The sequence below is a fragment of the Borostomias antarcticus genome (assembly GCF_949987555.1).
Source record: "Borostomias antarcticus genome assembly, chromosome: 10".
Taxonomy (NCBI): Eukaryota; Metazoa; Chordata; class Actinopteri; order Stomiiformes; family Stomiidae; genus Borostomias; species Borostomias antarcticus.
Window position 1 is genome coordinate 19,058,122 of NC_140243.1, and position 18,629 is coordinate 19,076,750.

General features: G+C 46.8%; 2 protein-coding genes across 2 annotated transcripts; one reads left to right on the top strand and one right to left on the bottom strand.

The window, feature by feature from the left end:
* Nucleotides 1-300: 300 nt before the first annotated feature.
* Nucleotides 301-3,572, bottom strand: LOC311314234 (lysosomal thioesterase PPT2-A-like; the record flags this gene model as incomplete). Its single annotated transcript, XM_084444571.1, has 8 exons — nt 301-444; nt 529-583; nt 826-910; nt 1,034-1,117; nt 2,056-2,151; nt 2,416-2,569; nt 3,116-3,280; nt 3,468-3,572. 8 exons carry the CDS (start codon nt 3,570-3,572, stop codon nt 301-303), a joined length of 888 nt encoding a protein of 295 aa, XP_084300697.1.
* Nucleotides 3,573-3,944: 372 nt separating this feature from the next.
* Nucleotides 3,945-18,567, top strand: dhx16 (DEAH (Asp-Glu-Ala-His) box polypeptide 16). Its single transcript, XM_084444774.1, has 21 exons — nt 3,945-3,979; nt 4,871-5,074; nt 5,421-5,659; nt 6,395-6,584; nt 6,680-6,736; nt 7,187-7,441; nt 7,920-8,156; nt 8,420-8,611; nt 9,003-9,113; nt 9,279-9,394; nt 9,876-10,086; nt 10,642-10,740; nt 10,933-11,085; nt 12,059-12,199; nt 12,728-12,890; nt 15,013-15,131; nt 15,551-15,618; nt 15,929-16,091; nt 16,642-16,803; nt 17,473-17,646; nt 17,982-18,567. Exons 2-21 carry the CDS (start codon nt 4,877-4,879, stop codon nt 18,108-18,110), a joined length of 3,177 nt encoding a protein of 1,058 aa, XP_084300900.1. The 5' UTR covers nt 3,945-3,979; nt 4,871-4,876; the 3' UTR covers nt 18,111-18,567.
* The last annotated feature ends 62 nt before the right edge of the window (nt 18,568-18,629 follow it).

An 18,629-nucleotide genomic window follows, 5' to 3' on the forward strand; every position in this document is an offset into this window, starting at 1 on the left:
AATAAACACATTCAGTTAGATTAGGTAGAGATATCATTCATTGTGATCACTGGAATACACTTGAAGAGAAAATTGCTGGAAGAAAGTAACAGTAGCGAGCAGCAATTTCCCCAAAATACTGTTTAAAGTACAAAAATACATTGACAACTGTTCATGATAAACAATTCACATATAATACTGTATGTAAAATTAGACAAGAATCAGAATTATGCACTTCATTGTGTGTGTGTGTGTGTGTGTGTGTGTGTGTGTGTGTGTGTGTGTGTGTGTGTGTGTGTGCTCGCGTGTGTGTGTGTGCAGTCAGGTGAGCCATTTCTCAATGCAGTCACTAAACACTGTCTGATTTGAATGCCAGCTAGTGTGCTGCACTCCAGAGAACACGCACACAGTCAGGTCTCCGCGTGTGTCCAGTGTCTTCAAACCGAACGTGTCCTTCACATAAAACTGTCAAAACGAAGAGTACAGTCAGTAACCCAGCATTTTCTAACTTGCATTATCAATGAAAATTTAGGAAGGAACGTGTCTCACATCCTGCTTCTTCATCTCCACAACAGTTTCATTGCCGTCATAGAATCCAAAGAAACTGATGAGACATGAGAGTGAGTGAGTGAGTGAGTGAGTGAGTGAGTGAGTGAGTGAGTGAGTGAGTGAGTGAGTGAGTGAGTGAGTGAGTGAGTGAGTGAGTGAGAGTTAAGTATGCAGTGCAGATATCAGGATTCATTATGCTGCCACCAAGTGGAGCCTTTTAGGAACATGATTATCAGAGTGACTTTACAATAGAAGTAGGCCTACATATACTGTAAGACAGAGAGGAACCATCCATACCTGGACTGCCATGGCATGACAACACCATCATCTGGACCTCCAATCAGCACCAGCTTCCGGATCCTCAGGATGTTCTCCCTCCAGACTGACGACAGGAGACAGACAGACAGACAAGAAAGACAGACAAATCCATTCTCTCGTATCAAGAGGTCAACAACGACTCAGGTTTTAGTTTGTCCAATCATTTTTATGTCAACACTTTGTTTACCTTCCATTTTACTGTGAGGTCTTTCACCATTAATTAGAGGCAGGAATATGCTGCTGTTCAGGAAGCGCCCCTGATGATGGGGGTCTGGGGAGAGAAAACCAAAACACAAGCACATTCTTGCACTGTCTGGTCCTGTCCCTTTGTTTACTGTTATGCACCAACAGACATAAGCAAATTCCTAGCATGTGAAAACGATACCTGGCAATAAAGATAAGATTCTGATTTCTGACATCAAGACAGGAGACTACTGTAGTAGTCTGAAGAGACCATCCTGATTTTGTGAGCTCACATTCTGTTTCTCTCACAAATCAATCTGAATACTCTTCATAGAGATCCGTTTGTGCCAGATCATAAAACTGTTCTGCTCTGAGGAATTTGATATACAAACAGCTACGCTGGGTGGGTTTAGGTGTGATGACAGCGAGGAGCAGTTGAAGTTAGTACGTGATAGACGGTGATAGACAGATAGTTCATCCAATCAGCTGGCAAGTATTTTTTTTCAAGAGCCTGTCCTTTACCAAACACTTTCCAATGGACAGTTCCCAGATGGTTATGTAAAGCAAACCATCTGGCGCGTCAGGTTAGGAGACTAGTTCTGCAAGTATAGAAACCCCTCCGCCCCCCTCACTCTGTAGAGGGCAAATACATTACAAAAAGCTCTTTATAGTGTGGTTGGACCGAAAAAATAACAGTTCCTCTTTAACATACAGCTGTCCCATTGTCTCGTGGTCTTACCCTTCCAGAAGTTGCAGATAGATATTTTCTGTCCAAAAACACTATAGCACAAATGAAATACGTTCCTCTTCAGGCGCACCGGAAAAACCCACCTCAGATAGCTTGTGTCTGTAGGAGGAAAAGCAAACCAAGACAGAGCTTTTTCTCGCAGATATGGTTTTGCAAAGCACATTTTGCAACTATTGTACACTATTCAACACTATACGATACTAAATCTTTGTTGTATTGAAATTTGTTAGCTAAATGCATTGTGTTGCTTTGGGGGGACAGGGCGTGGCATGGCTGACCTCCATACTGCCCAGCCTGGGGGGAAGAGAGGGAGATGAAGGACTGGACATTGTGGTCAGGGAGGATGGAAAGAAGTCCTCGACACACCAGACCGCCTGAGAAAAAACAGAGCAACAGTAATCCAGAAATAAACAACCTCTATGTCCTCTAGACTGGGTTCCTATTAATACATACTGTATATATAAATACACTTCCCTTTTCTTAGTTATTCTGTAATGGATGTCTAACTTATTGTGCGTATAAATCCATCACACATCACAGAGTAATGGAGAAAAGGGAAAAGTTTGTGTATGCATGTAAGAGATGGAGAAAGAAGTAAATTATGCTGTAGGTGTGTGGGTAGTGCATGCATTTGAGACCTTGTGAGAAGCAGATAAGATGGACACCATTCTGCGCTTCTTGTATGATGGGGTAGATGAGTTCTTTGAAGCCCTTCACCTGCTCCCACAGTGGCTTAAGACTGTTAAAGTCATCATAAAGGTCAATCACTGACACATTGGTTCCTGGGTGGGCCTGCCAAAGGAATGGAGCATCAATAGAAATTGTTGCAATATTCATACTGGATACAAAATACAGACGCACAGTGTAAGCTGTTATCTCTTATCATCATGACATGCAAGTACATTACATTAGTCATTTAGCTGACGTTTTTATCCTAAGTGACGAATGATAATATAGGTAGTCCGTGTAGCTACTACTAACGAACAGTGTCTCCCTCCTTGTGATCAGGTTACTTGTGGGGAGGCTATACTTCAAGCTTTTAGAGGAATAGAAAGTAATTTAGGAATTGAAATCGATAGCTTCACAAAATTAACTTATTTGATTTCGTCGTGAAACCCTGTTGCCATAGAGCAGGTTTCAGTTCAGAGATGTGTTTTTTTGCATTCTTATTAAGAGCAGATTAACAGTGGGAAATACAGTGTTCCAGATCAAAAACATCTTCAATTTACACAAAGGCTGGTCTGCAATGTTATAGAACTATATTATATTTATAATACGTCACATGTTTACATAAGCCTCCATTTATAAATAGCATATTTTTTCTATATAGAAACTTACCTTAGTTATAAAACGAGTCAACTCCATGAATTGCTTAGGGCCATCAAACAGACCGTGCACTATAATAACGGGCTTGTACCGCTCCGTGCTGGCCAGGAAAATCCCACACGGACAGCCGCAGAGCACACACACCAGCAGCAGGTTTGTATCCCACGATGCCCTCATCTTTTCACGTGTTTCAATTGTCATGATAAACAATGAGGAATATCCGGATTACATTATGTAAATTCACGCTAAATTCCCCAATAAATTATTATAGGCAACATAACGGGAGATCTTTGTAGACAATCGTATCTAGTGGCCCGTAGGCTCGTATCTTTTATAGGCAACTGTTATTAACGTCACGGAATACACTTCCTCCTTCCTCGTCGGGGTACAGACTGTGCTGGTCGACAATGATGTCTTCATCTATGGCGTAGACGTCTGGATTAGTTTCTCGATTATTCTCATCATGCATGTAGGCCTATACTATTATTGAGGTCAGTCATTCATTGGCCACTCACCAAACGTTGATATTTTGGTTACAGTCCAGCATATTTTTGGACTAAGATAGTCTACTTTCACGGATGAGCAAACCATTAGGCTATTCAACTAGCACATGCATATGGCAAGGATTTAAATTGTATCCACGGATTGTCACACAGAGAGTAGTCTATCAAAGTAAACACTGTTCGTGGCCAGAGATAGAAATCACACGTGGTAGCCTCCACCTGTTGAGTGTATTTTAATGAGATGGTTGTTGGGACTTGACCACTAGGGGGCAGACTCGCACAGCACTTAGTGAACTCACTTCTTCTATGGTATTGGTGTCCGCTTCCGTTCTTCACTGTGCCCTGGGAACTGCATGTTTTGGTTCTTTCACATGTAAGATATTGGCTAATAATAATGGAAAAAAAATAATTACACGTAACGTTAGCTAGTAATGAAGGATGTGACTGTAACATGGCGTTATAGTTAAACGGGTTATTATATTTTTCAGTAACGTTATAAGGCAGGTATTCTGCCAGATAGCTGCTTGGCTGGCTGGCTGGCTAGCTAGTGCTAAGCTAGTTGTAACTGGCGTTTAGCTGACGTTACTGCTGCTCATTGTTTTGCTAGACTCAAACGTAAATCATTTTGCTAGCGAGCAAGCTAGTTTCAAACGATGTATGATATAAGTCAATGTCTGAAAGGCTTCTGAAATATCAAACTAACGTTAGCTTGATATGTAGTGGCATGTGTGGTTAAGTAGCTAACTTGTGCTAGCTAATGATTCAAGATAGTTTATTTCGCCATGTACATGGTTTACACATACTAGGACTAAAACCTGCTACAGAAGTCAGGGCGATGGATCTGTAGTCGTTGAGGCCAATGATCCTTGCTTTCTTGGGGACGGGGGTGATGGTGGAGATCTTGAAGCAGGCTGGAACATGGTATGTCTCTAGTGAGGTGTTGAAGATGTCAGTGTACACCGGGGAAAGCTGATCAGCACAGTACTTAAGCATGGAGGGGGAGACGGTCTGGCCAGGTCGCTTTCCGAGGGTTCTGTCTCTTGAACAGGCGGAATGAAGCACCTAACCAACTATCAAAAGTATTGGTGGACTAACGTTAGCTATCTCGATACCAAAGATAAATGATTATGGCCTATTGTCTTTGATTTTGTTATTAACATTAGCTGGATACTGACTTTGAAAATGAGTGTGAATCTACTGCAATATTTGCATTCTCACTCTCATTACCAGTTGCTTGAAAACGACTTGTCTATCTGTTCATTAGGTGAAGATGGCCAATCTAGAGCAGTGGGTGAGCGATAGTCTCCATGACATCCTCGGCTTGAGTGACAGATATGTCGCCCAATTCATGATCGGCTCTGCCAGGAAATCCTCCGGTCCTCAGGACTTTGTGGCCCGCCTTCAGCAGACGGGCACCATCGACATCAACCAGAGAGTCATTGCCTTTGCACATGAACTCTATGATAAGGTAAGATGGTCTGCTTCTTGCACACGCTCAGTAGAAATGCCAAGTTCACTCAATAATAGCTTCCGTTATTTAATCGGTCACATTTTACAATAAGGGTCACAAAAAACATTAGTTAACTGTTAACTAATGCTTTTTTAGGGTTAGGTTAGGTTACTAATGTTAATTAATACCTTAGTTAAGGTTAGGGTTAGGGTTAGGTGAGTTAACCTTAGTTAACATAAATAACATTAGTAAATGGTTAATAGAGACATTAGTTAACTGTTACTTAATGCTTAATAATGCATTAACTAATGCGTATTAATGTACCCTTATTGTAAAGTGTTACCATTTCATCATTGCGATCCAGATTCCTCGTAAGCAAGCGGTTGAGAAGCCAGCCCGAGCCATCGAGCGGCAGGTCATGGAGATGGAGAGGAAGAATCGCACGTACACCTTGCTGGAGGACAGCGCGAGCGAGGAGGAGGCCGTGAGAGAGAAGGAGAAGGGGAAGCAGAAGAGCAGAGAGAAAGACAAAGGCAACAAACGGAAGCACCTCAGACAGAAGAAAGAGGAGAGCGACTCGTCTAGTGAGGGTGAGACTCTGAGGTACAGTCGTCATTTTTCTTTTAATACATCCATAATGGCAATGCCGTTGCTACCTGTGCTGTCGACTCTGTTCCGCCGAAATGACTTTGGCCAGCGCTTAGAGTTCCAACTGGATTAGAAGAAATGAAATAAATTTGACTGTCTTTTTGACATTTTATCACCTACTCAAAACTCCCACGCTTGACCAAAACCCACAGGGAGCCAGTGTCACTGCGTGACTTGAGTGATTGATGTCTGTCACACCTCTGCCATGCATCCAAAATAGGCAAGCAAGCGATTTACAAGTAAGCTCAATGGGAAATAAAAGAATGACGGAACAGATGCCGTTAAATATTACACACAATTTGGATAGTCTGCGAAATATTGTCAATATGAAACCGGTCCGTGGTGCAAAAACGTTTGGGGACTGCTGCAATAGACTACCTGGGTACTTCCAACTCCGAGGAAGTACCCAGGTCGAAAAACACTCTTCTGTAATAAATGTTCAGATGTTATGAGTGCTCCAGTGTCTTACTTTGGGTAGTCTATTGGAAGTGCCCAGGTACAAAGCTTTTCTTGAATATAACCCAATATGGCAGGACTCTATGACTCTATCATATTGGGTTATATTCATATATATATTGGGTTATATTCATATATATTGTGATGAAAAAAAAATTTTTTTTTTACTGTACACCAAAATTGCTTTAAGGGTCTTCGTTCTTTGACCTCAGTGTATGTTCTTTGTGTTGGTAGTAGGAGTAACCTGAACCTTGGTGACCGGAAGACAAACAGTAAAGGTGATGAAGAAGAAGAGGAGGAAGAGTGGGAGAAGGAGGAGAGGGAGAGACTGCAGGATTTGGAGGAGAGGGACGCCTTCGCCGAACGCGTCAAGCTGAAGGACAAGGACAAGACGCGCAACATCATGGAGAGGACAGACAAAAAGGTGGGCTTAGAAATGAGTCGTTTGATTAAATATTTAGCGTACTTTTATATGTTTTTTTTAACTAACTGATGTATTTGATCTGATCTGTTCAACAGGCTTATGAGGAGGCTCAGAAAAGACTGAAGATGGCCGAGGAGGATCAGAAGAAAATTGTAAGTGTTTTCAAACTACATTAAATATTGAATCAAGAAACATAACTCTTTGAATTTAAGCGATCTCTTCTCTTGGCTAATGTTTGTATTAGGGATGTGCAAGGATAGTCGGTCAAACGAATGTACGGCGCAGCTTTTGCTAGTCGGTTAGGAAATACTAGTCGTTTAAACTATTAGAATTATTAGCGCGAAATCACCTCACACATCAGTCTTGACTGGACTAAACCTAACAATGTTCTATTGTTGTTTTCATCTTTTTAAATCTTATGTCGTTTTTGTTGCTGTTCATTTAAGTTCAAGACCTTAAGACGTACATCTCTTTCGTCACTTGGCCAAAAGATAAGAGCATCGTTCTGTCCTGACCGCCATAGTCTTCGTTCACAACGCTCCGTATCTTCACACAAGCATTTCGTTGTTCATCTCCACACGTTCTCCTCCTCCCCCTCCAAGCTCCCGGAGCTGAGGAAGAAGTCTCGCTACGAGTACCTGCAGAAGAGGGAGGCGGAGAAGCTGGAGGACCTGGAGGCGGAGATCGCCGACGACGAGTACCTCTTCTCCAACGACAACCTGACGGACAGGGAGAGGAAGGAGTTGGACTACAAGCGCACCATCCGAGACCTGGCCAAGGACTACAAGACGGCCGGAGCCCGGGAGAAGGAGGAGCGGAAGAACAGATACTACATGCCGGAGGAGAAGAGGAGTAAGGTAGGAGGAGAGACGGCGCGTTCGGAGGACGCGGGTCTGGACGCTGGCTTTGTCGTTCAAAATGGAAATCGGGTCATCAGTGCTCGGTGGAGTGTTTGATCGTTTGATCACCCCTCTCTATCTCTCTTATACTCCAATCTCTCTATCTCTCTATTTCTCTCCATCTCTCTCTCTATCTCTCTTACACTCCCATCTCTCTCTATTTCTCTCTATCTCTCGATCTCTCTCTCTATCTCTCTTACACTTCCATCTCTCTCTATCTCTCTATTTCTCTCTCTCTCGATCTCTCTATCTCTTTTACACTCCCGTTTGAATCTCTCTTTCTCTCTCCTTTTCTTTCTCTCTTTCTCTCTCTCCGTCTCTCTTTCTCTCTCTCTTACTCTTTCTCTCTCTCTTTCTCTCTCTCTCCCTCTCCCCCCCTCCCTCTCCCCCCCTCCCCCTCTCTCCCTCTCCCCTCCCCCTCTCTCCCTCTCTCCAGACGGTGCCTCAGAGGGACATGGAGCTGGAGCTGGACGTCCCGATGGAGGTGGGAGGAGAACAGGGCCGCTGGGAGGAGGAGCGTCTGAAGACCGCCTCCCTCAGCTTCGGGGCCAAGAAGGAGAGGGAGCGAGGGATGAAGGAGGAGAGGGAGAAGTACCAGCTCATCCTGGAGGAGGACGAGATGATCAACTTTGTCAGCAGTGCCGTCACTATGAAAGGAACCCTGTCAGAGAAGGTGCGTTTATACTTTTTATACACTCAGGTACAGAACAGTACAGTACAGTCGTATGAAGGGAAGAGAGGTATAGCAACAAAACAGTACAGACAATAATTTGGAGTCCATTTTGGTTTCTTGGTGGAGCCAACTCACCTGCTCTGTTATCACTACAGAATATGCCAGAGAGAATATGCCAGTATCAGTATGTGTGCATGCATGCTTCATGTGTTTGTGTGTGTGTATGTGTTTGTGTGTGTGTTTGCGTGTGTGTGTTTGTGCAGGAGGACAGCGCTTCGGCCCTGTCCCAGGCAGAGGTGCAGAGACAGTCCCTCCAGGAAGTGCGGCGCAGTCTGCCGGTGTTCCCCTACAGACAAGACCTGCTCTCCGCCATCAGGGAGCACCAGATTCTGGTCATCGAGGGGGAGACGGGCTCCGGCAAGACCACCCAGATCCCACAGTACCTCATGGAAGACGTGAGTCCGCTCCTCTGCTCGGGCTCATTTTCGTTCGGTCTCAGTCTGTACGGGTTGAACGGCAACTCGGCACATCTCATTTACCATGGTATGCGTTATTAAGGTATATGCACACTGCCCCAACCAACACCTACCAACACCAACCAACACCAATGTTGGATTGGTGCGCCATGTTTGTTGGTGACTGTTGCTGGTGTCGGTTGGATGCATTTTGCAGCTGAAATTTAAACTCCCAACATTCTAACAACAACTGCCAACTTTAGAATGTTGGTGTTGGTTGGTGTTGGTTGGGGCCGTGTGCAGAACCCTTTAGACGTTCAGTGCTGCACCTGGCTGTGTTTTTAACCCTGCGTATGCTGGTGTTCACTGTCTACCTGGCTCTGCCTTCCAGGGTTACAACGAGGGAGGGATGAAGATCGGCTGTACTCAGCCGCGTAGGGTGGCAGCCATGTCCGTCGCCGCCAGAGTCGCACAGGAAGTCGGCGTCAAGCTGGGAAATGAGGTGATTATGGCACATGATCCTCTCTCTCTCACACGCGCTCTCGCTCTCTCTCTTTCTCCCTATCTCTCTCTCCCTCTCTCTCTCTCTCTCCCTCTCTCTCTATAGCATAAGGCCCAGGCCTATATGTTGGAGGAAAGAGGGTCTAACGAGTGTCTTGCTCCTCAGGTGGGCTACAGTATCCGATTTGAGGACTGCACCTCAGAGAGGACGGTGCTCAAGTACATGACAGACGGCATGCTGCTCCGGGAGTTCCTCACAGAGCCTGACCTGGCCAGCTACAGGTACTACCTCCTCTGACCTGGCCAGCTACAGGTACTACCTCCTCTGACCTGGCCAGCTACAGGTACTACCTCCTCTGACCTGGCCAGCTACAGGTACTACCTCCTCTGACCTCTGACCTGGCCAGCTACAGGTACTACCTCAGGCTCTTCTGACCTAGCCAGCTACCAGTACTACCTCCTCTTCCTGGGGTTAATTTTTTTGTTGATGCTTTTTTGCACTCTTGTATATTTTTATCTTTGTATTTTGTATTTTTTGCGTATCTTGTAAATTTGTATCTTATCTTGATTGTGCTCTTAACACACATTAAGACATTGAATGCTATAAAACTGCTGTTTTCAACATTGAATATCTTGAAATCCTATGGAGAGACTAACGAGACAGACATTTTAAAACCTGGCTTTAATAGATTGTTGAGCTCAGTAAAAAATAACATAATCAAACTGATACTCAGCCTCGTGTTTCCACCCCCCCCCCCGTCAGCGTGATCATCATCGACGAGGCCCACGAGCGCACGCTGCACACCGACATCCTGTTCGGCCTGATCAAGGACATCGCCCGGTTCCGGCCCGACCTGAAGGTGCTGGTGGCCAGCGCCACCCTGGACACGGAGCGCTTCTCCTGCTTCTTCGACGAGGCGCCGGTCTTCAGGATCCCCGGCCGGAGGTTCCCTGTAGACATCTACTACACCAAGGCACGGTTTACCCCTCTGTTCATTATGTACCATTTAAGATACGAAGCACAGGACTGGTAGGGCAACAAGGTGCTGTCATCACATGTAGTATTACACCCCTAGATACAATATCAAGGTGTTTGTGAGCGCATCACAGACCTGGATCAAAAAGAATTTGTTCCATTTTTTGGGGGTGATTTCCACAACATGTCACCTTCACCCCCTTGCTGTGTGCTTTGGGCTTAACGCTCTCCCTCTCTCTCTATCTCTCTCTCTCCCTCTCTCTCTCTCCCCCCTCCCTCCCTCTCTCTCTCTCTCCCTCCCTCTCTCTCTCTCTATCTCCCTCCCTCTCTCTCCCTCTCTCTCCCTCCCCCTCTCTCTCTCCCTCTCTCCCTCTCCCTCCCTCCCTCTCTCTCCCTCTCTCTCCCTCTCTCTCTCTCTCTCTCTCTCTCTCTCCCTCCCCCTACCTCCCCCCCCTCTCTCTTTCCCCCCCCCTCTCTCTCTCCCTCTCTCTCTCCCTCCCCCTCCCTCTCTCTCTCTCTCTCCCTCCCTCCCTCTCCCTCTCTCCCTCCCCAGGCTCCTGAAGCAGACTATCTGGAGGCCTGCGTTGTGTCGGTGCTTCAGATCCACGTCACTCAGTCTCCCGGGGACGTGCTGGTCTTCCTCACTGGACAGGTGCTCCACAGTAGAGATGGTCCCATATAAATAGCTTTATTTGGTCCCATGTTGTTTTTTTTTGTCAGAGCACAAAGTAATGGCACATTTCTGTCAAACCTTACTTGTCTCTATCTCTCTCGTTCTCTGTCTTTCTCTCTCTCCCTCTCTCCCATCCTCTCTCTCTCTCTCTCTCTCTCTCTCTCTGTGCAGGAGGAGATTGAGGCCTGTTGCGAGCTGCTGCAGGAGAGGTGCAGGCGCCTGGGCTCCAAGATCTCTGAGCTCCTGGTCCTTCCCATCTACGCCAACCTGCCCTCGGACATGCAGGCCAAGATCTTCAACCCCACTCCCCCTGGAGCTCGCAAGGTCCGAGCTCCTCCCGTCCTCATTCCAGTCTCTGCCACTAGGGGGTGCTGTGGTGCCATAAAACCAGCACTGTGTTTACTTTGGGTTATAATATGATTATAATAAGGGTTAAAAACAAAACAAGAACCAAACAACTTTTATTGTCATATGGTGGATTTTGCACAGCACACGGTGATGAGGCACACACACAGAGACAGAAGTGTCCACCGATGACATTTCACCCATTCACCCATCCCACCATCCTTCCCCCAAGGGCAGCCGGGAGCAGACAGTAGGCAGCGTGCAGGGGACGCGCCCGGGGGCCAACCAAGTGCTCCTGTCCGTCTTCGCCAGGGACAGACAGTATCTCTGTTCTGTTCTCCATATTGGGTTCTTTATGGGGGAAACCCTTGCAAACACGGGAAGAACACGCAAACTCCGCACAGAAAGGCCCGGAGACCTTCTTGCTGTGACTAGGATTAGGACTAGGATTTTGGGGTTCAGTGTCTTGCTCAAGGACACTTCGGAACACTCCGGAGGCTGGGATCGAACCGGGGACCTTGTGATCCCCAGATAGCTGCTCTACCTCCTGAGCTACGTGCCACTGTAGTTATGTAACTGTTGTCATTGGAGCAACAAAGTACATGCTGCTGCTTTAATATTTTATCATATTAGATCTCATTCTGCACATTCCTCTCTTCAACATGTCAGAGGAAAGGACTGCTCACCATCACCCCATGGGTTATGTAATATGGAACAATGTGTATTGCATACTACACACGCACACACACACACACAGCTGCCCGGCTAACTCTGTCTACTCAGTACTATGGCGCTCTTCATCTCAGGGTCGTAGGTTCAAGCCCAACGTTGGGAGCAGATAAGCATCTCATTGTATATGGTACCCGTGACATGTGCCTATGACAAATATGCACGATTGACTGATTGATTGATTTTACTTGGCTTTGTGTCCCGTCGGTATGTGTGTGTCTAGGTGGTGGTGGCTACCAACATTGCAGAGACGTCTCTGACCATAGATGGGATCATCTACGTCATCGACCCCGGCTTCTGCAAGCAGAAGAGCTACAACGCCCGCACTGGGATGGAGTCTCTGATCGTCACGCCTTGCTCACGGGTAACAGAACGGAATTTAGTACTGTCGCCTGTTTGTCTAATGCATGGGTTCCCAAACTGTGGGACTCCCCTCTGAAAACAGTGACACACCCGCGCCCCCCCAACCCCTCAAATTTGTCCATTTTGCAAGGCAGCGTTAGCTAGCCCATAACGTTACACAGCTAAGTTACCTCGGTGGCACCTGTTGCTAGTTAATGTTATGACGTTTTCGCACAATACATTCATGCCTGGGGGGGGGATGCTCTCTCTGCACTATCCAGAAATTTAGTATACATCTCTCCCATTATTTATTTCGATTTTCTGACCTTTAAAATCACGTTTAATTGATAAAAACCAGACATTTCAAAAATACATTTCAATTTTTTTTCTTTTTTTTCTAACCATCCCTCCGCGCCTCCCCTGAATTTCTTTGGGGGCCCCCGGGGGAGGCCCATCTCACTGGGAATGCCTGGTCTAATGGTTTTAAATTGATTTAGTGGTTTTCTTTTGGCTGACCCAATGTCTTGTGTTTTTTGTGGACCCGCACCAGGCCTCGGCCAATCAGAGAGCGGGCAGGGCGGGCAGAGTGGCTGCTGGGAAGTGTTTCCGTCTCTACACGGCGTGGGCGTTCAAACACGAGATGGAGGAAACCACGGTGCCCGAGATCCAGAGGACCAACCTGGGAAATGTAGTTCTGCTCCTCAAGAGTCTGGGTAATGAACCCGGCACTTGGTTTTATTCCCATGGGGGAATAATGTGAGACACAACATGTAAAAACATACATTTCGGGCTACCTTGTGTGCTTGATGGCCACAATATTACTATTGAAAGCTGTAGTCCGTAGTCACTAAGGTGTGGGCTGAATTCAGCAGCTTTGTGATTTTGGTGTTTTCTAATATTCATCTAAATTTCATCAACTTAACACAGACTTACCAAAAAGGCTGAAACCAAGACACTTGTATTGTAGAAAAGGTTAAAAAGCCTTTATTAAATGACTAATGCACTGCATAAAAACACGCACAGTCTTTGGAACTGTCCAAAAGGTATGTTTATGATCAGGCTGGAAGGGTGGAAGCTGTCACTCTCAGGATGGTGTGGCGGTCTGTGCTCGGTAATCAATGCTCAGTCTTAGAGTCTCACTGAGAGAGTTGACATACTTGTGGAACTGTAACAGTTCCTCTTCTGACCCAGAAAACAGCAATAGAATGTCATCAGTATACGTTCCATACCGTTTAATCTCATCATAAAAGGGGTTTGCAGAGCTGAGCATGAAGTTCTCCTTCCACAGTCCCAGGTACAGGTTGTTGCAGGTAGTTTGTTCTGAAAGAGGAAAACATTATTGTTTAAAGTCCACTCCGTCAGTTGGACAAGAAAGTCAGGGGCATCGTTTCCTCTGGCCTAAGATGAAGATCCCTTCATGATGTACAGTATTGGTGTATAATGATTCCGCATCCATGGTCAAGATTTCTTTATCTGTCACATGTAACATACGGTGTACAGTCATGTGAAATCTGGCTGCCGACTCTTAAGATTATGCTCAGTAACAGACTCCAATACTCAAATTAATAATTTACAAGTTACAAATTACACAATAAGTACTATTTATATACAGTATAGAATAAGGGTAATAAAGATAGATATGGGTGTGGATGGATTATGTACATGCTATATAAGGTCCCTAGCGTCATGTCCAGGGGGTGTACTTGTACATCAAGCTGCCTCACGCTACAGAATCAAGAGAACGGCTCCTGCCCTATAGGCCACAAGGCCCGAGAACCACGTTTCTCTCAAGGCTACTCGTATATGGTCACCATATAACATGAGCCCACCTCTGGACGGTCTGATAAATGACTGAGTGTGTGGGTGGTGTCTTGAAGAAAAGAGGGTAGTTTGGACACAAAAGGCTTGATATGATGGTGAACATACTTGGACCCTGGCTCTGAGATGGTGCCGTTGCTACTGATAATGGGCCTGGGGGGGGGGGGGTTGATGGCGTCCTGGTGCACCTTTGGTAACGTAAAAAACAGCCAACCTGAGGAAGGCGGGAAAGAGAAAGTCACGTTCATGTTTAGAAATCCACTTCTCTTCCATACGATGTTTACAATGGTTCAACTTTCCCTAGGGCCTGGAGGGTAGTGGAGAGCAGTACTGTGTGTTATGGAATTGTCTGAACTCTGTCGGCCTCCAGCTCATACTTCTCTCTCCCCATGACTCAGCAGCTCCTCCTTTATCAGCTGCCAACAATCACGCTGTTGTTGTCTGACAGCCATTTTATGGCATCCTGTTCTTGTATGGTGAGGTTGCTTCTGTGTGCTTACTCCAAAGTGATTGACATTTTTATCTGAAGGACAATCACTGCTACTTATATGCCATCAATAGTTTGGTCAGTATCATATGAAGCTTTTAAATAGATCGACTAACATTTAAGTTATAAAGAGGAATTATTTGTGCCTCCACAAATGTTTTCAAAACACATGCTAAACTACAGTGACTAATTGTTTTGTCAATATGAAAGTTGTTCATCAAGGTCTTGGTTATGTAAGGATTTCTAAATATTCTTGCAAATCAGAATAAAGGTGCTAGCAGCCATTTATCATATCAGTAGAAGTGGCCAGGTAGGAGGGGGCTGGCAGAGAATAAAATACAAGGTTTACTTTTTGTCTAACCTAATTAAAAAACATGTTTTCGCCAGAGCTCAAATAGGAAAGTCACGATTCTAAGGTTTCTGTGAATGCTTGCTATGTGTGTATGCTAAAATCTCGCAAAGATATAAGTGAAAATATAACATAAATATACTTTTAATTTCTAATGACGCTCTCTATCTCTCAATCATAGGCATCAATGACCTCATCCACTTTGACTTCATGGACCCGCCCCCTCATGAGACCCTGGTGCTGGCTCTGGAGCAGCTCTACGCCCTGGGCGCTCTAAACCACCTGGGGGAGCTCACCAAGGTACCACGGGCCTGTTTCCAATACTGAAATAGTGCTTCCTTCCTTCCTTTCTCCCTTCCTTGCATCCTTCCTTCCTTCCTTTCCTTCCATCCTTCCTCCCTTTCCTCTATGCTTACCCCTTCCTTCCTTCCTTCCCTTTCTTCCTTCCTTCCTTCCTTCCTTCCTTCCTTCCTTCCTTCCTTCCTTCCTTCCTTCCTTCCTTCCTTCCTTCCTTCCTTCCTTCCTTCCCTTTCTTCCTTCCTTCCTTCCTTCCTTCCTTCCTTTCCTTTCCTCTATTCTTACCCTCCTTGGTCTGGTGTTAACATATTGCTTTCCCCAATGTAGAAATTGTGGAGGCGGGGTACTTGAACAGGGATGTTATATGATATGCGTATTGTCCGGTATATGACCCCTGACCCCTGTCTTGTCTGGTGTTTTAGATGGGCCGCAGGATGGCGGAGCTGCCGGTGGACCCCATGCTCAGCAAGATGATCCTGGCCTCGGAACAGTAGGTCTCCATGGCCACGCTAGCGCTGGCACCAGTTGTCTGGGAATGTTATGGGCTTTTATATTACCTAACCCCTCTCCCACCCACCTATTTTATCTCCCTATTCTCTCTCCTCTCTCTCTCTCTCTCTCTCTCTCCTCTCTCTCTCACTCTGTCTCTCTCCTTTCTCTCTCACTCTATCTCTCACTCTCTCCTTTCTCTGTCACTCTTTCTCTCTCTCTCTTCACTCATCTCTCTCACTCTATCCTCTCTGTCTCTCTCTCTCTCTCTCTCTCCCCACACCACTCTTCCACTCCCTCCTTCTCTGTAGGTATAAGTGTTCGGAGGAGGTGCTGACCATAGCGGCCATGCTGTCGGTCAACAACTCCATCTTCTACCGGCCCAAAGATAAGGTGGTCCACGCCGACAACGCCAGGATGAACTTCGTGGTGCCGGGGGGCGACCACATGGTGCTGCTCAACGTCTACACACAGGTCAGAGGTCAACTCTCCTCTTATCTCAACCCTCTTTTGAGGTAATTGAGAGATACGCCCATTCCTGTTAACGCCTCTCAAAGATTCAATGGTATCTTATTTATTATAGCTAGCTATTTTGCAATAAAGTACCTACTGACCTACCTTGATCAAACCTTCTTTTAGATTATCAGTGATCTCATAGATCAGTTAGTTTCCATCTGTTTGATTGAAGTTGAGAAGGAAGTAGTGGGCTGGTTCTGTTTGGACCTCCTGATTGACACTGACCCTGTGCGTGTGTGTGTGTGTGCCTGTCCCTGTCTGTCTGCCTGCCTGCCTGCCTGCCTGCCTGCCTGCCTGTCTGTCTGTCTGTCTGTCTGTCTGTCTGTCTGTCTGTCTGTCTGTCTGTCTGTCTCTTGTCTGCCTGCCTGCCTGCCTGCCTGCCTGCCTGCCTGCCTGCCTGCCTGCCTGTCTGGCTGTCTGCCTGTCTGCCTGCCTGTCTGTCTGGCTGCCTGTCTCCCTCCCTGCCTGCCTGTCTGCCTGTCTGTCTGCCTGTCTGTCTGCCTGTCAGTGGGTGGAGAGTGGCTACTCCACCCAGTGGTGCTATGAGAACTTCATCCAGTTCCGCTCCATGAAGCGCGCCAGGGACGTGCGTGAGCAGCTGGAGGGGCTGATGGACCGCATCGAGGTGGAGGTGTGCAGCTGCCAGGGAGACATGGTGCCCATACGCAAGGTGTGTGAGTGTGAGTGTGAGTGTGTGAACGTGAACTGACTGAAACCACTTCGCAGCTATGGTATCCATCTGTGTCTGAGTGAAACTGACCAGGGACCGATCTCGTGATCGGATACACAATTGAAACCACTTAGGCCAAGTTATATCTGTGAATGGGTTGTCTAAAGGACTCTGGCTAAGCTAGTTGCCACTGCTCTAGCACATCTATCACCATGCACTTCACACAATCTGGGCTCCTGAATGGACCCTTTTAGACGGTGGGGTCACACCCTTATCTACTGACAGGTGCTCCGTTCGGAGCACTTGCGTTTGAAACGAGGTCAGATCCACATTGCAGAGCTGATAAGCATCTAGGTGGGTCCTGTGCTGTACACATCACGTCATCAAACCCTATCCAACAGTGAAACTGATAAAGCCTCCTGCCACTCTCTCTCTCTCCACCTGCCACACTCTCTCTCCACCTCCGACTCCCCCTCTCATCCTCTCCATCCACCACTCTTTCTTGCTCTCTTATCTCTCTCCCCCTCTCCACCTGCCACACTCTCTTCACCTCCGACTCCCTCTCCATCCGCCACACACTCTCTCTCTCTCCACCTGCCACACTCTTTCATTTTCTCTCTCTCTCTCCCTCTCTCTGTCCACCCTCCCCTCTCTCCCCCTCCCCCTCAGGCGGTGACCGCAGGCTACTTCTACCACACGGCTCGCCTGAGCAAAGGTGGCTACAAGACGGTGAAGCACCAGCAGACGGTGTACGTCCACCCCAACAGCTCCCTGTTTGAGGAGCAGCCCCGCTGGCTCATCTACCACGAGCTGGTCTTCACCACCAAGGAGTTCATGAGACAGGTCCGTCTGCACCGCCGCTAGCAACACCGGTTGTGGTGTAGGTGAAACCAAAAGCACAAAGCACATGACAAGCGTCAAATGAAGGAAAAAAAAGGCTGTCCGCGCCACGACTTCTACCAGGGGGCATTAAATCTGTTTTGTTTTCCAAGCTGTTGTGGTGCAATTTCTACAACCCAGCCTGACACGAAATGCTGTGTGCTTTGTGCTTAACTCTCTCTCCCTCTCTCTCTTTCTCTCCCTCTCTCTCTTTCTCCCTCTCTCTTTCTCTCTCTCCCTCTCTCTCCCTCTCTCTTTCTCTCCCTCCCCCCCCCCCTCTCTCTCTCTCTCTCTCTCAGGTGATAGAGATAGACAGTGGCTGGCTGCTGGAGGTGGCTCCCCACTATTACAAGAACAAGGAGCTGGAGGACGGCAGCAGTAAGAAGATGCCCCGTAAGCAGGGCAAGGCCAAGGAGGAGCTGGGCTGACCGGAGCGCTGGGCTCAGGACCGCGGGTCACCGGACCGCCGGCCGGACCCTCGCAGCCACCCGACGGGACAGCTCGACCGCCGGAGAGGTAGGGGACTGCTGCAGCAGCAGGAACCCAGGAATGCAACACGGTCAAACAGGAAGTGTCCAAAAGGCTAATGCGGATGGGCTTAATCACAAAGCACCAATAGGAGTGAGGCCAGATTCAACAGCCAGGAAGTGTCATGCACTTGAAACTGGAGTTTCCTGCATCGCCGAAGCAATAGGAACTTCTGGGTTGGTGTAAACAAAACAAGCAGAGACTATTGCTCTGTCTATCAGCGCTCTTGAATGACCTGCAAAGGGGGGTTGTTTGCTTGCCCTACTTTTTAATCTTTTTTTTTATTATTATTATTTTTTACATGTCATTGTTAATCACACCTGTCACACATCACACTGTAAATACACAATACAAATGGCAGTCTCTATTACACTGAAAAGAGTGATCATTAAAATGTATTTTGACTTGAGTGTAGCTCC

Bases quoted from the DNA above. Each gene is read 5' to 3' on its own strand.
- dhx16 (XM_084444774.1), top strand. From the start codon at position 4,877: ATGGCCAATCTAGAGCAGTGGGTGAGCGATAGTCTCCATGACATCCTC. The intron at 5,075-5,420 runs GTAAGATGGTCT...ATTGCGATCCAG, and splicing joins CACATGAACTCTATGATAAG to ATTCCTCGTAAGCAAGCGGT. The intron at 8,157-8,419 runs GTGCGTTTATAC...GTGTTTGTGCAG, and splicing joins AAGGAACCCTGTCAGAGAAG to GAGGACAGCGCTTCGGCCCT.